General features: G+C 46.1%; 1 protein-coding gene across 1 annotated transcript in view; it reads right to left on the minus strand.

Annotated features, from left to right (window-relative positions):
* Positions 1-528: 528 nt before the first annotated feature.
* The window catches only part of PREP (prolyl endopeptidase), a 116871-nt gene continuing 102609 nt past the window's right edge, over positions 529-14790 (minus strand). The window contains exons 11-15 of the mRNA XM_072738113.1: positions 13777-13913; positions 10834-10928; positions 8038-8169; positions 5088-5244; positions 529-1303 (exon numbers count right to left, since the gene is read on the minus strand). Of these exons, the coding sequence (XP_072594214.1) occupies positions 1009-1303; positions 5088-5244; positions 8038-8169; positions 10834-10928; positions 13777-13913 (816 nt within the window). The 3' untranslated portion in view covers positions 529-1008. The remainder of the gene's footprint in view (positions 1304-5087; positions 5245-8037; positions 8170-10833; positions 10929-13776; positions 13914-14790) is intronic.

Here is a 14790-nt window from a genome sequence, read left to right on the forward strand (position 1 = left end):
TGTGACTATTTCCAAGAAGCGGTCTTCGGGGGAGGGCGGAGGGGAACGACTTGGGAAATGCCGAAATTTCTGATTTTAAGATAAGTTTGGAGAAATGTATTGGTTTCTCCGATGATTAAATGTATTAATCTCCAGAAGGGGATCGTTAACTCAGGTGAGGTTTATATGCTGGGTACTCCGACGTCCAGGGACACTCTGTAACCAGGTTGACAGACAAGCAGGCCCGTAAGCTGAAGCTTCTGGTGCCCTGATTTTTCAAGAGGAGGCACCCAAGTCAAAGGAGCCCTGGCTCAGGTCATCAGCCGACCTGGACCTGACCGAGTGGTTAATAGGGAAGAGTAAGCTGCCTCTGGGAGCTTCATCCCCATAAGGAGGGGGCTGGGGGGGGGCCGCACTTACCTCCTTCTTGGCGGCGGACGTTCTAGGGCTTCACTGTTAGGAAACTACCTGGTACGGAAAGGTGTCTAGTAGGCAGGTGGCGCGATGCAGGGCGAGGACCCTCAACACCAAGGAATCAGAAATCAAGCCTTCCCGTTCTTAAATAACATTTATTATCATTGCAAAGGAGTCTTTTTCAGGAGAACAGTTCTCACATCGAAAGATATACTGGTTATGGGTATAGAAGCGGACTTCACTGAGTGCTCTAGGTGAGGTGTGCCCGACTACGACTCTGGATTCGGCAACCTAATAGTCACGATGCGTTGGCTGTCGCTTAGCTATTTATCCAAACATGCCTTTTTAATATTTTTTTTAATTTTTTTTTTTAATTTTTAATTTTTAATTTTTTTTTTTTTTTTAAAACATGTGCCTGCACAGGGTGGAAAAAAGAAACGCCAAGGGCCTGGCTAAAAAGGAGAAGCCTAGAAAAGATAAAATTCCCGCGGCGGTTCCGTGGGACCCGGTGTCCGTGGGGGGGCGGGGGGCCCGGTGGCTTCTCCGCGTGACCGTGACCGGTGTGAAAGCCCTTGAGGGTCCCGGCGGCGGCCGGGCCGGGCCCGCGGGGGCCGCTCACTGGATCCAGTCGATGTCCAGGCAGCGCGCTATGAAGGCGAACATGTCGGAGACCTCCTCTATCACCTTGGCCGTGGGCTTCCCGGCCCCGTGGCCGGCCTTGGTGTCCACGTGGATGAGCAGCGGGTTGCTCTGCTTCCGGCTGCGGCCCACCACGTACTGGAGGGTGGCGATGAACTTGAGGGAGTGCAGCGGGACCACCCGGTCGTCGTGGTCGGCGGTCAGGAGCAGCATGGACGGGTACTGGGTGTCGTCCGCCTCCGGGAGCCTCACGTTGTGCAGCGGCGAGTACCTGGAAGGCAAAGGCAGGGCCGTGGGCCTGGACGGCCGAGGCCGGGGGTCGGGCCCCACGCTGCCCCGGGAGCCCGACGGCCCGGGCCTTGGCGTCCTTGGCGCGCCCACTGGCTGCCGCTCCTGCACCCTGGGCACCTGCCCCATCTCTGTGGCTCCCACCCTGGAAGACGGGGGAAGAGCCCAGGTCTTTCGAGACGACTCTGACCCTACTATACACACGCGTAGGATCTGGAGTGGCTCCGTGCTCCTTACGCTGACTTTCTCACTCCTACAAGGTAGACTGGTTGTTGTTGTTGTTGTTGTTTTATTTTTATTTTTTTCCATTTAATTGTTTATTTTACATTTTTTGATTGGAGTTCAATTTGCCAACATAGAGCATAGCACCCAGTGCTCATCCCATCAAGTGCCCCCCTAAGTGCCCGTCACCCAGTCACCCCCCCCCCCCCCGCCCACCACCCCTAGTTCGTTTCCCAGAGTTAGGAGTCTTTCATGTTCTGTCTCCCTCTCTGATATTCATTTTCTCTCCTTTCCCCTTTAATCCCTTTCACTATTTTTTGTATTCCCCAAATGAATGAGACCATATAATGTTTGTCCTTCTCCGACTGACGTATTTCACTCAGCATAATACCCTCCAGTTCCATCCACGTCGAAGCAAATGGTGGGTATTTGTCATTTCTACTGGCTGAGGAATAGTCCATTGTATACATAGACCACAGCTTCTTTATCCATCATCTTTCGATGGACACCGAGGCTCCTTCCACAGTTTGGCTATTGTGGACATACGACCCAGCAATTGCACTGCTGGGGACTTACCCCAAAGATACAGATGCAGTGAAATGCTGGCACACCTGCACCTCCATGTTTATAGCAGCAATGTCCATAACAGCCAAACTGTTGTTGTTTTTTATTTATTTATTATTTTTTTAAATTTTATTTATTCATGAGAATGAGAGAGAGAGGCAGAGGGAGAAGCAGGCTCCATGCAGGGAGCCCAACGTGGGACTCGATCCCAGGTCTCCAGGATCACGCCCTGGGCTGAAGGCGGCGCTAAACCGCTGAGCCACCTGGGCTGCCCTGTTGTTGTTTTTTAAAAGATTTTATTTAGTTATTCACGAGAGATACAGACAGAGGGAGAAGCAGGCTCCCTGCGGGGACCTGCCTGATGGGGACTCGATCCCAGGACCCCGGGGTCACGACCTGAGCCGAAGGCAGGTGCTCACCACGGAGCCTCCCAGGAGTCCCACAAGGGGGATTGATTGTAAGCCACTGACTGTGGATACGCCAGCTGCTGGCCTCTCTTTGGTCGAAAACCTTGAAAGTCAAAGCATATGGCAGCTTTCTGGCCCTTTGCTATTGATACGATGTTTGTTGCAGGCTCAGCGAGGCCGGCTGAGGAGGAGCCTGGGTCCTGTTGGGGCCTCTCACGGGCACTTGGGGCCGTGCCAATGGTGACCAGCTCGGTGGGGGGAGCAGAGGACGCACCTTCTGCAGGTCAACTTTTCAGGCAAGTGAACAAAAGGGTTTTATGAATATAAGTATAGTCGAATTAGATGGCAGGTGAGGGACATCTCTGGATTTCTATCTTTGCGTTTTACTCAATATGGATGTTCCGTTTGTCAAGTATTAATGAATAGAATCGGCTGTTTTCGTAGAGTTTTATTTTGGAGGGTAAATGGTCAAGAACAGTAACGCATCTGCTTGGTTAACCAAGTCAAGACTGAAATGTTCTGGAGTTTTCAGATAAGATTAAGGGCCTGACGTGGCTCGGCTTTCTGATCTTATTTCAGAGTGTTCTTGGATTGACCCCAGCCCTCCAGCTAAGTAGTAGTTCTTGGGGAAAGAGGTTTGGAAAATTCTGCCTCCTGATAATACCACCACCCCTCTACCCCTGAGATTCACATACATGCCATGCTGCTACATTTAAGATTCTGGAAAATTCTGTATTCATGGAGGGAGGGGACCCCCTTTAATCTTAGACCATGCTTCATGGGACATGCAGCTTCTGGTAAGGCCCCCTCTGGCCACACTGATACATTTAAGATTCCGGAAAATTCTGTGTTCATGGGGGGGGGGGGGGGGGACGGGACCCCTTTTAATCTCAGATTGTGCTTCATGGGACATGCAGCTTCTGGTAAGGCCCCCTCTGGCTCCAGAATGGAGTAGGAGGAGAACACAGCCCCGTGAGAGCTAGGCTGGAAAATTAAAGTCTAAAGTAGGACTATCACAGACATCTTGAGAGGAAAAATATTTACTTTTCTTTTATTCCCCATATTAATTTTTATATATTTTATCTGAGAGAGGGAGGGGCAGCAAAGGCAGATGCTTAACCGACTGAGCCACCCAGGCGCCCCTTCCCAAATTAATTTTAGAAGCATTAGGCTCCACTGAATATTTTGTTGCCTTTGATACACAATTTGGTATTTTCTTTACAGTATTAGTTTGAACTACAGCTGCTTGATTCAGCTTTTACTGGTATTTGGCAACGAGGGTATCTGCGTGTCTTAAAGTATTCAATGATAAAACTTGAGTCATTTTAGCTGAAGAGCTAAAACCATAAAAAGCCCATAAAATTAAAGAAAAAGCTTGACCAGAGAAATTATTGATGAAATTTAGAGCTGACAGAAGCCTGGGACACAGGCTTCTTGTACTGTTCCAAGGGCCATTCCTAACTGCTGATGACGGTCCCCAAACCCCTACCTGTAGAAGTGAAGACTGTGAACAGCCAGAAAAGAACGTGGCTTGTGGTCTTAAGCGTCTAAATGCCTGCCATTTCCTCAATGGTCTCGCCAAAGTGGTTGTCGGATGGGAATGAAGTTGTATGATGTTTTAATGATGTGATTTTGCAGTTTTAAATATATATGATTATACTGAGGGAACAAAGTAGGTTTTAATGTGCCTGCATAGATCCTTCTTTATTTCCGCCTTAAAATCCCATGCATAGATGTAAAGTAAAATGGCACCTTTTTCTATCCGGTTTTGATTGCTATGGTAACAAATTACAACAAGTTTGGCAGCTTTTCAAAACAACACAGATTTCTTATCTCCCAGTTCTGTCAGCCAGAAGTCTAGGGTGGCTCAACTGGGTCCTCTGCACTGGGTCTCGGGGCTGTGAAATCAAGGTGTTGGCTGGCTGCGCTCTTATCGGGAAATTCTGGGAAAAAATCTGTTCCCAGGCTCATTCAGGCTGTTGGCAGAACTCAGTTCCCATGTGGTTACAGGACCGAGGTCTCCCTTTCTTTGGGGACTGTGGCTGTTCTCACCTTCTAGAGGCCCCTTCCCCGTCTTCAAAGCCAGCAATGGCAGCTCCAGTCCCCCTCATGCTTCCAATCTGACCTCCCTTTCTGCTGCATTCCCTGCCTCCAGCCAGAGAGGGACTGGGCCTACTTCAGTAATCCAGGATTATCTCCTTATTTTCAGGTCAGCTGACTAGTAACCTCACTTTAATCTGCAAAGTCCCTTCACAGCAGCACTCAGATTAGTGTCTGACTTGAAGAGACCGGGGGTGGGGGTGGGGGGGCAGGAATCCGGGGGTGGGAGGACATCTTTAGAATTCCCCATCTCTGTAGTTTGTTGTTCTTGTTAAAGACTGGATCAAAACAAGGAAGACACGTAGGTACTCCCATCACTTCCCCTACTTTCTGCAGTAAATGATACGCAGATATGAGAAACCGAAGGGGACAAAGGGTCAGACGCTTATGCTTTTGATTGCTCAGGACTACGATGTCAAAATCGTTAGCAACACACACACCCACACACAGGTATCAGTATGAATGAAGACTTACTTGATAAGCCATTCAAAGTGCTGTTTGCTGTCCGAGCACCCGTAGTCGGTGGTCCAGGCGTGGCCGATGGTGTATTTATGGAACTTCAGCATGTCCATCACTCCAACTTGGGCAATAACACAGCCAAAGAGGTCAGGGCGCTGATTTGCACAAGCGGCTGAAAACCAAGACAGAAAGAAAGGAAAAGGATAAACATCTAAATAAATAAAAATACTCAACACTTTCAATACTTTCAGAACCACGGTTGCCCTCTTTCCTAGAGCACAGGAAGAAACTGTAATAAACCACCTGCCTAATGGCTACAAGCTTTTATTGAAGGGGCTGGATATTCTCACCAGTGGTAGAGATTCACTACTCCCGGAGGGGAATCTCAGCGCGGGAGTTATTCAGAAAAGCTCAAGGACTTTCTGGATTGCTACACAACGGGAACTGGGGGGCCACAGGAGCCAACTGTGTGGTTAGAGGGGTGGAATTTCAGCTCTACCTCTGACCTTAGGGGAGAGGAGAGAGTTAATAATAGCTACTGATTTAATTTCTCATGCCTGCATAATAGAACTTCCATAAAAAGCCCTAAGCAATGGAGTTCAAAGAGCTTCCAGGTTGGTGAACACACTGAAGTGCTGGAAGGGTGGCCTTCCTAGAGAAGGCATGGAAGTTCTGCAAGCCTCCCTTTACCCCATCCCTTACTCTACTACTGTTCCAGTCTATGAGCTGTCCTAGCAAATTACCAAACCCGAGGAGGTGGATCATGGGAACCCCATACCAATGTGGGATCTGTGCTAACTCTGGGCAGTATCAGATCTGAATTGCAGGACACCCACTGGGTGTCGGAGAGCTGGAGAATTGGTTGGTGTGGAGGAAAAAACCCTATACATTTGGTGTTGGAAGTGTTGTGAATAGAAACCCTTCATACAGTCCAAGGCAGAGCCTGAAACCCAGCATAGGCTCTAACCAATATTGGCACACGTTCTTGTCCTGCTTTAAAAATACCCTTCTTTGTATAGTTATAGAAATATTTCTTAGTTTTCATAATTCAACAAATATTTATTGAACATCCTGCCATGTGCCTTTTATGGGAAAGTTAAGTGAATAAGCAATTACAGTGTGAAAACCACCACTGTGTGGGGGGGGAGTCTATGGGGTGTGGGGGAACCCAACCTGGGGTAAGGCAGTTAGGGCGGTGTGGGGAGGAAGTCACATCAAAGCTGGTGTGCTGAACAGTCAGTCAGGGGAATCTGGCCTTTTCCTGCCTCTGGCCAAAAAACCTAGTTTGCACCCTCGTTGCACCTGATTTTGGTGCTTATAATACTAGATCGTGGGTCCCACCCTGGGATACTCTGATCCGCTCTCAGGTGTGAGAGGGGCAGGAACCTGTCCTTTTAAGTAAGCCTTGAACACCCTGAGAAGGGAAATCCATTTCTGCAAGTTCCTCAAGGGACCAGGGTTGCCAATAGATGTACACCAGTTCCTGGCTATGAAACTGAAAAGATAAAGGAGTTATTGGATGAAACAGTGAATTACTCAACTGTCCCACTATTGGTATCAGATGGTCTTTTCAATATCCTTTCCCATTAAATCTTAGATGTGCCCTTTGTTCTTCTCTGTTACACTTCACATATGATCTACATGCAAATTCAGAACACACCCAGAATCTGACCCCTTCTTGCTGCTTCCGTTGCCACACTCGAGGGCCAAGCCACCACCGTGTCTCACGGGGACGAGGCCTCCCCTTCATCTGCCCTAACACCATAACACGATCAGTGCAAGGTCGATCCCATTAAAAAGTAAATAAAATTCCCACATTGGCTTCTTTCTTCAAAGAGTAAACCAGGCCCGCTGGACTGGGTCTGAGGTCCTGCCTGTTTTCGCCTCCTGACCCTCTCCCTCGCTCACTGTACCCAGCAATTATATCAGTGCTCTTTCTAAATTTAAACCAATTATTTTGGATCTATAGATTTTATCTCCATGGGAAATTTCTTTTTTCAAGACTATATTCTATTGGGGTAAAGAGTATTCAGGTTTTGCAATGACTCAGTATATTTCAAGGATAAGGAAACGGAGTGAATGTGCGGCCCCCGAGTCCCCTTCCAAAACAGTGGATTTTCACACTTGTTTTGAGTCTACAGTGGTACAATATGTCCTCATATCCTAATGATACTGGATGTAGGACCCAGTAAGCAAAGTTCAGGCCACCATAAATGTTCAATACCAAGTAAAATGTCCTTAACTATCAAATATTAGGAAAAGCGACTTCGAGGCTGTGCCATTTAGAGGTTAAAGGAGCAGACTCTAAACCACAGTGTTAGGCTCCAACCCCAGCATCACCACATGGCAGCTGTGTGACACGAGGCAAGCTGCTCAACGTCTCGGTGCCCCCGGTCCTCAGTAAAATGGGAATAATACCAGTTCCCGTCTCTCAGGCTGCGTGCATGTCCAATGAGTGTGTGCAGCTGAAGGGCTCAGCACTGGCCCAGCACCCAAGGTGCTCAGCAAGTGTGAATTAATACCATGAATATTTCATTACTATTCTGCTGTGCTACCCCATTTTCCTCCATCAATCTTCTCTTTGAGCACACAGCGTAGGTGTTCACCAAATCTTACAGGTTCTGAGTAGCATAATCACATTTATTGGTTATTGGCTCAGTCCTGTGCTGGCTGAACCCTAGAAACCTATGGGTCCGCTGTGGGGCGCTGGTCCCACCCAGTGTGCAGCCCAGAAGAGCTGGGAGCAGGCAGGCACGACAGCTTCTCAGGGTGTCACGAATCAAGCCTGTATCAAGTGAGTTCAGTTGGGTCTTTGTGTGTCATTTATCAGATGCCCTGATACAAATGGGTTTTGCTTTCTTTGCTCCCATCCGTGAGCCAAAGTCAGTCAAGAGCTGTCTACGGACAGTGTATCTGAAAACCCCCGGAGTGTTAACTAGTAAGTAGAATAGAATCCAGGTCTCACCCACTAAGAGGCCTCCGTTTGAACCTCCATTAATAGTCAGCCTCTTGGGAGACGTGTAACCTTCCTTGATAAGATACTCCGCAGCGTGCTGAAAGTCATCAAAGCAGTTCTGTTTGTTTGCCAAGATACCACCTGCAATGTGCCAAAGTGAAAGATGGTTAAGAAAGAAAGCATTAAAGAAAAAAAAGATTAACCTAAAGGGGCTTCAAATGGTAGGGGGAGCAGGGTTTCAACTATCGATCACTTACACACACCGGGCTAACACCACACTTAGAAAAACGCTCCAATTGAAATTTTGTTATGCATCATGGAAACCCATCACCACCAATCCATATGGTGGATCTGTACTTTCCCAAACACAATGGTAATGCCCCGCAGGGAAGAGATGATCTGTTAGAGAACCACGAGGACACAAGACACAAGTACGAAAGCAGGTAACCACAAAGAATCTAGATTTTGGAGAGACCAAACTTAGCCTCGAGCCGCGCTCCGCGTAGCAAACAACGATGGGGCCGTGTGTGGTTCCTGCTTCCTGGACAGCACCTGGTGCTCTCACAGGTGCGCTTCTGAGCCCTCCTCCTCACAGGAGTTTGAAATGGTAAAGCTGAGAAACAGGGTCTTTAGTTTTGCCCTTATTTAGAGAATGTAAGCAGGAGTTTGGTGGGGCGGTGGTGCTACCAAGAGCAGCCTATTACGGTTTCTCAATCCTTGAATGAAGAGCTCAGACATCTCCCCCAGAGAATCTGGACTTTTCTCACCGAGAAGTCCTCCAATGTATAAAAAGCACACAAAGAAACTATGTAAAGAGAGGAACATTTGTACAGTCTTAAAATATCTAAAAGGAAAGGCCAAAAGTCAAAGATGTGCCCCCAATGGAAGAGATGTCTGAAATAACTGCCTAGGAGATGAACAAAAAGCAGACACAGGTCTAATTAGATATCTGAGATTAACCACTTTTGCGGAAATTCAATTACAGATGAAGCAGTGCTACTGAAGAAATTTTTTCATATCAAAACAAATGTTATTAAAATTTTAATAAGAAATTATCGGTGAATTAGAACAGCTAGAATTACTTAGTTTCCAGGAATAATATCATTTTGGGTATAGGACTATATTTTTTAAAGAGCATTACATTTTAAACTCAATACACAGAATGGAATTTAGATCTATCAATGTTTAGTACACTAGGGTCTACTGGAAAAATCCATTTCTGGCCCCTTGACTGCCTAAATTTGGGGAAAGTCTATGAATCAGTCTAAATGCAGATAGTCAGCTTTTAGACTCATTCAAGTTCCAAGGTTCCCCCGGGTCTTTTGGACAAGAAGTTGGTTCTAATTAATACAGAGATGAGAGAGCGCACTGATGCCTAGCATAGCAAGGTGGGCACCTGATGACCAGAGGGGTTTTATGGAGAAGAACCTGGGTTCTCCAGGAGAGGGCCAGAGGACCCAGAGTCCACGCAGGGGTGCGTCTATGTATGCCACAAACGTTTTAACTGGTAAATGAGGTGTGTCAGGGGGTCCAGACTTAGCATACGGGTTTGGGACATAAATATATGGTATGTAGAGGTTTTCTTAGCTTTCTTTGACCAATCATCTCTTAATATCACAGTATGATCTTAGTGTAATTAAACTATAATATCAGGGTCAAAATCAGGTCAGGGTCAAAATTATACAATGAAACAATTGATAAAGTCTTTGGAGATGACACTTGGGAGCAGCTGCCCTAATGGTGGCGGGCAGGTCAGGAGCCCATGTGTTAGCGAGAAGTACTCACAAGATGCTCAAATAGTATGTTGTCTCGTGTCAGCGTTTGGGGTGCTTGCTGGATGTTCAGCATCCTGACACCTAATAGGTACTTATGAAAAATCCCTTTACAGATCTACCCTCATCCCTGCAGACTGGATTTGATGCAGAAAACCACAGCGTTTGGCCTCAGGTTCAGGAACAAGAGGATACACACAGATCTGCTGTTCCTACTGTGGGAGGAGACCCCCCTCTGCCTGGTGCTGCTGACCAACCCCGAGCCCTGGGGGCTATGCTTGTTCCAGTAAGCTGCCTTATCAATGACACTGATGATGAGACAGGGGAGAAGCTTGGGGCTGGTGGGAGCAAACGTGCGTTCCCACATCCTCCTCTGGCTGTTGGTTAGTCTCTGAACTCCAGATGCCCAATAGGCTGGGGGAAGGGCTGTGCTTCATATGCAAAGAAAAGGAAGCGATAAGGCTTTTAAAAAATTATGACAGGCTGGGGAATGAAGCTTAGTATGGAAGCAATATCCTCAATGAAGCAGGATACATGCTTCAGGAGCCCGGAGAACAGAGACCGAATCCTTAAAACCAGAAAAGCAAAACGCCTGAGCTGCCCATGACAGAGTCACAGCTGTAATGCCAGGAGGATGCCGCTGCTTAGCATCATCAGGACAATCAGAGAAAACAAGCCAAACGATGCTCACTCTGGGAACAGGAAAGATCTATTTAAGATTGCTCTTTTTAAGAGAAAATGACCTGTCTGGAGATAGCCAGATAATGCTAACCAAAATACCAATTCTGATTGCGGTCTATAGGGAATGGTTTGGATAAGTATGTACTTCATTAAAATAAAGAGATTACAGAGGAAAACAAAATGTGAAAAAACAGTTGTTTTTGGAGAGGCAGTGGTGCCTGCAACCTGTCGGAACATATCCTAATTTTTCTCTTGCCTAGCCACAATGCTTTTGTGCTCCTGACCCCGTCAGCTCGTCCAGACACAGCTTTGGCTGTGCCATGTTTGTGCTCCTGTAGAGAGAATATCTCACCTTTATGCCACGTCTCTCCGTATTCGCCACCTCCTCTGATGTTGGCCACCGCAAGGACACCGCCCATGTGTCTCACAAAGATGAGCCTGGACACACTGAGAAGCAGTTCAAATAATTAGCCTTCCATTAACCACCTGGTAAGGACCATGCCGTGTCTCCCCATCAGGAAAAATGTATCCCCGAAGACATTTCACATGTAATATTACCGCAATAGGAGCCTAGTATTTGTATATTATTTGATTAAAGTGCAATATATAAAAGTTCTGATGAATGTTTAACTGCAAAGTTCATACATTTTCATGTGCATTCAGTGTATCTCATTTTTCTATACTGGTAAATATTTTACTATAGGGAGTGGGAATACACAATTCATAAGGCAAACAAAGAACCGCCCTCATTTCATGCTGAATCCATCTTCTAAACAACTATGTTGGCATATTGAGTCTCTCCAGCCACGTGACACAGCCCTGGTGTGAATGGCTCTGGGACTGCACGCATCCCCATCTGTGGTCCCTACTCCACTGTTGCTAGTATCTCTTTCTTAATTGTTCAAGGTGGAATAAAGAAAGCTGTTTCTGAAATTGGATTTTAAAGAGGTAGTCTAGGTTTACAGACATTTAGATGCTACACTCGGTAACACAGGTGTGAGAGAGGTAGAGTAGACCAAGGACACACGGTCCAGAGAGCAAGCATGGAGGGCTCAGGGCTGGAGAAGGTTTTCTAGAAATAAGCAGAAGAAACTATAGCACAAAGCCACCAGAAGAAAGAGTTAAGGAAGTCCTTTGGGAAATCTGGATTTTGTTTTCTTTTTTCCACTCTCACCCTAATGGTGCTAAATGACATCTATTATTTCTGATAGCTAAAATTAATTCTGCCTTGAGATGGGTTTATGAAAATTTTATGGGGCACCTGGGTGGCTCAGTGGTTGAGTGTCTGCCTTTGGCTCAGGTCTCGATCCTGGAGTCCTGGGATCGAGTCCCGCATCGGGCTCCCCACGGGGAGCCTGCTTCTCCCTCTGCCTCTCTCATGAATAAATAAATAAAAACTTTAAAAAAAATTTATTCTCCCTTTTAGTAGCTAGGGAAACACAGGCTTCTGAAAGCTGGGGCTCTGGATGGCCTGAGTGCTAATTTCCTGGGTTTTGAGGACGCAGAGAAAAGCAGAGTTGGAGGAGGTGATCCTAGCACACAGCTGGATTGGCCAAACAGATTTTCAAGCACTTGGTCTTCTCATCAACACCGTTCATGCACCTCTGATGGTCTCTATGAAGCTCCCAACGTATCTGCTGGGTTCTGGGATAAAAATGGTGCAGGGCCCCTTCCTTACTCATTTCTCAAGTCCCAGTGGAGCAGGATTAATAACTACTTGTACAGATGAACAAAGACAAGCAGTTTTAGCTATAGTAGATGTGGTTCAGGATTCAGAGTTGTCTCCATCCAAGACCCACTATAGAGACTAAGGGAAGTGGGGCTCAGGGTGCAAGTCTCTTGTTCATGGAATGAAGCACATGTTCACTGGCCCTACACTCAGGCATCACCATGACTTGAAACTGAAGCTTGAATTTCATCACTTTGAACAATAAAGAGGGGCAATGACACATTTTACTTTTTGTTTTAAGGATTAGGTTAATCTAGTGAGCCAACAGGTGTTGGTTGCTATTCAGACTAATAATCACAAAGAATAAATATGGCACATGGTTAACCTCATAGACATGGATATAAGAATGGGAAAGCAAATCTCACTGTCAGGGAAACTCTGGCAGGAGGTGGGCAGCCTGTCTGTGGCTCAGGCCCTGCCTAGAATAATGGCTGGTATGGAGGAAGCATTGCAGAGCGTAGAATGGCACAGTCACTGTACAGTGAACAAAGAACAGTCCCTATGCCACTCTTCTAACTGGTTTCCCTTCAGTTTATTCATGTGATGATACGTAACATATCTTCTGAAAATATTGGTCTGCATGATGATTTTACAAGTCCATCAGCTCCCCAGTATCAGAAGGATAAAATCAAACCCTTTAACCAGATGTCCAAGGTAGGTCACAGTTTGGCTATAAACTACTTCAGGGCAGGGACAAGGTTTCCTACTTCATCAAATCCTGAACACTTAGCCAGCAAATGCTCAAAACAAAGTAAGAGTTCTTTGTCTTCAAATTTGGGGCAGCTATTGAATCTACTCTGAATTTATGTCCTGGTAGTCACCAGTCCATAAATTTCTTTCCAAATAGGATCAGATTTCATATGAAGCTCTATTTAGAAGTTGGCTTATGGCCGGACTTGCTGGTAGGGGACTCCTTGCTTTTACTCAAAATGCCCAATGCAAACTTTTACACCGTGAATGGGATATTAAAATCAAGTTTGCAAATAATTGACAGAAGATATTTAAATAACAGCAAATGTATCAATGCAGATTCCCCGCCCCCTCCCCCCCCCAATCATAAACAGTTTGGGAAATAATCACATAAACAGTTTAAAAACAAGTAATAGCATATACAGAAAATACACTTGTGGCTGAATGTTAAGATGGTCTATTTTAAGACTCTGTGCTGCTGAAAAATATAATTATTAGCTGAAAAATCATTCCCTCTGAAGAGAATGCTGAGGGCAATGGCAGGCCAGCAAATGACAAACACGGAAGGTACGAGCTTCCTTTCTTCCAGACCTTAGGTTGATACTAACCTTCTGTAGCCTGGCAGCTACAGCCTCGGCATCTGGTTCTCAAACAACCTGTTCACTGAAGACACAAGATTAGCGTGTCATGATCCTGAAATTCCGGACCAGAAGGGGCACGTACTTAACACACAATCCTGCCTCTCCACAAAACAAGCAAGAAATATAGAGCTAAATACATTTTAAGAAATGAGTTAGTGGACTAGTCTCTGCTTTCTTCCCACCGTATGGAGAGGATCAAAGGCACGTCAAGGTTCTAAGAGTGTTCTACGCTTACCTGTAGTTGGGTGTGATAGATATGTTGAAGCCGCCGTAGCCATATAAGAAGGCAGGATGAGAGCCATCCAATTTTATGCCCTTTTTATGCACAATGAACATTGGAATCTTTGTACCATCCTTGCTGGGGTAGAAAATCTAGAACAAAAGAAAGCAGAATAGATTTCATATTACTTAGCTACACTTGCATGCTTTGACACGGGAGAAACGTGCAGGCAAGTAAATTCTCTCTTCAAGATGTAGGGTAGCAAAATGGATAGCCAGTACCGGCGGGTACCTGACCGAAGCATCTTTGACTTTTTATGGAGACAGTGTGGGGTAGAGAAGAGTGTCTGAAAGTAGGGAGACCTGAATTTGAATTCTTATTCCTCAACCCGCTAATTAGGTTACCGGCAGTGAGCCACTGATCATCCTTAGGCCTCACTTCTTCAGCCCCCAATGGGGCCACTGTGCCTACTATACGGAACACAGAAGACAACGGGCCTTTGGTTCTCTACTCCTCCCCCTCCCCCTCCCAGCACTGGAAGAATCGGATCGGCCGTCCTACCAAACAATCCAGTCTAGGGAGACTCTTTTCTAGGGAACGGGTTTCATATTCAACTTCTTCCATACATGTTAAGATACTCAACCCTTCATTTTTCTGTGTTCAGCTATTAAGTAAATGTTAGCAACTACAAAACATGCATCAGGTGAGAGTGTAGAAGAATGACAACAAGGAAATCCTATTATCCCCAGTTAAAGACCTTTTCTCCAGCATTTTTTTTTTCTAAGTATACTCCACACCCAACACGGAACCCAACGTGGGGCCCGAACTCATGACCTTGAGTCAAGACCCGAGCTGATGCCCAACAGACTGAGCCACCCAGGCGCTCCATTCTTCAGCCTTTTTAATTTAGGCTTATCACACTCACCAGAGTCTGGGCAACCTTGGGCAAGTTCAGGCAACATTTCTAAACTCCTTACTTCTTGGATAACAGGGGTAAGAGAAAAAGGATAAGAAAGAGGACACTGAGGG

The sequence above is a fragment of the Vulpes vulpes genome, chromosome 1, assembly GCF_048418805.1.
Source record: "Vulpes vulpes isolate BD-2025 chromosome 1, VulVul3, whole genome shotgun sequence".
NCBI lineage: Eukaryota > Metazoa > Chordata > Mammalia > Carnivora > Canidae > Vulpes > Vulpes vulpes.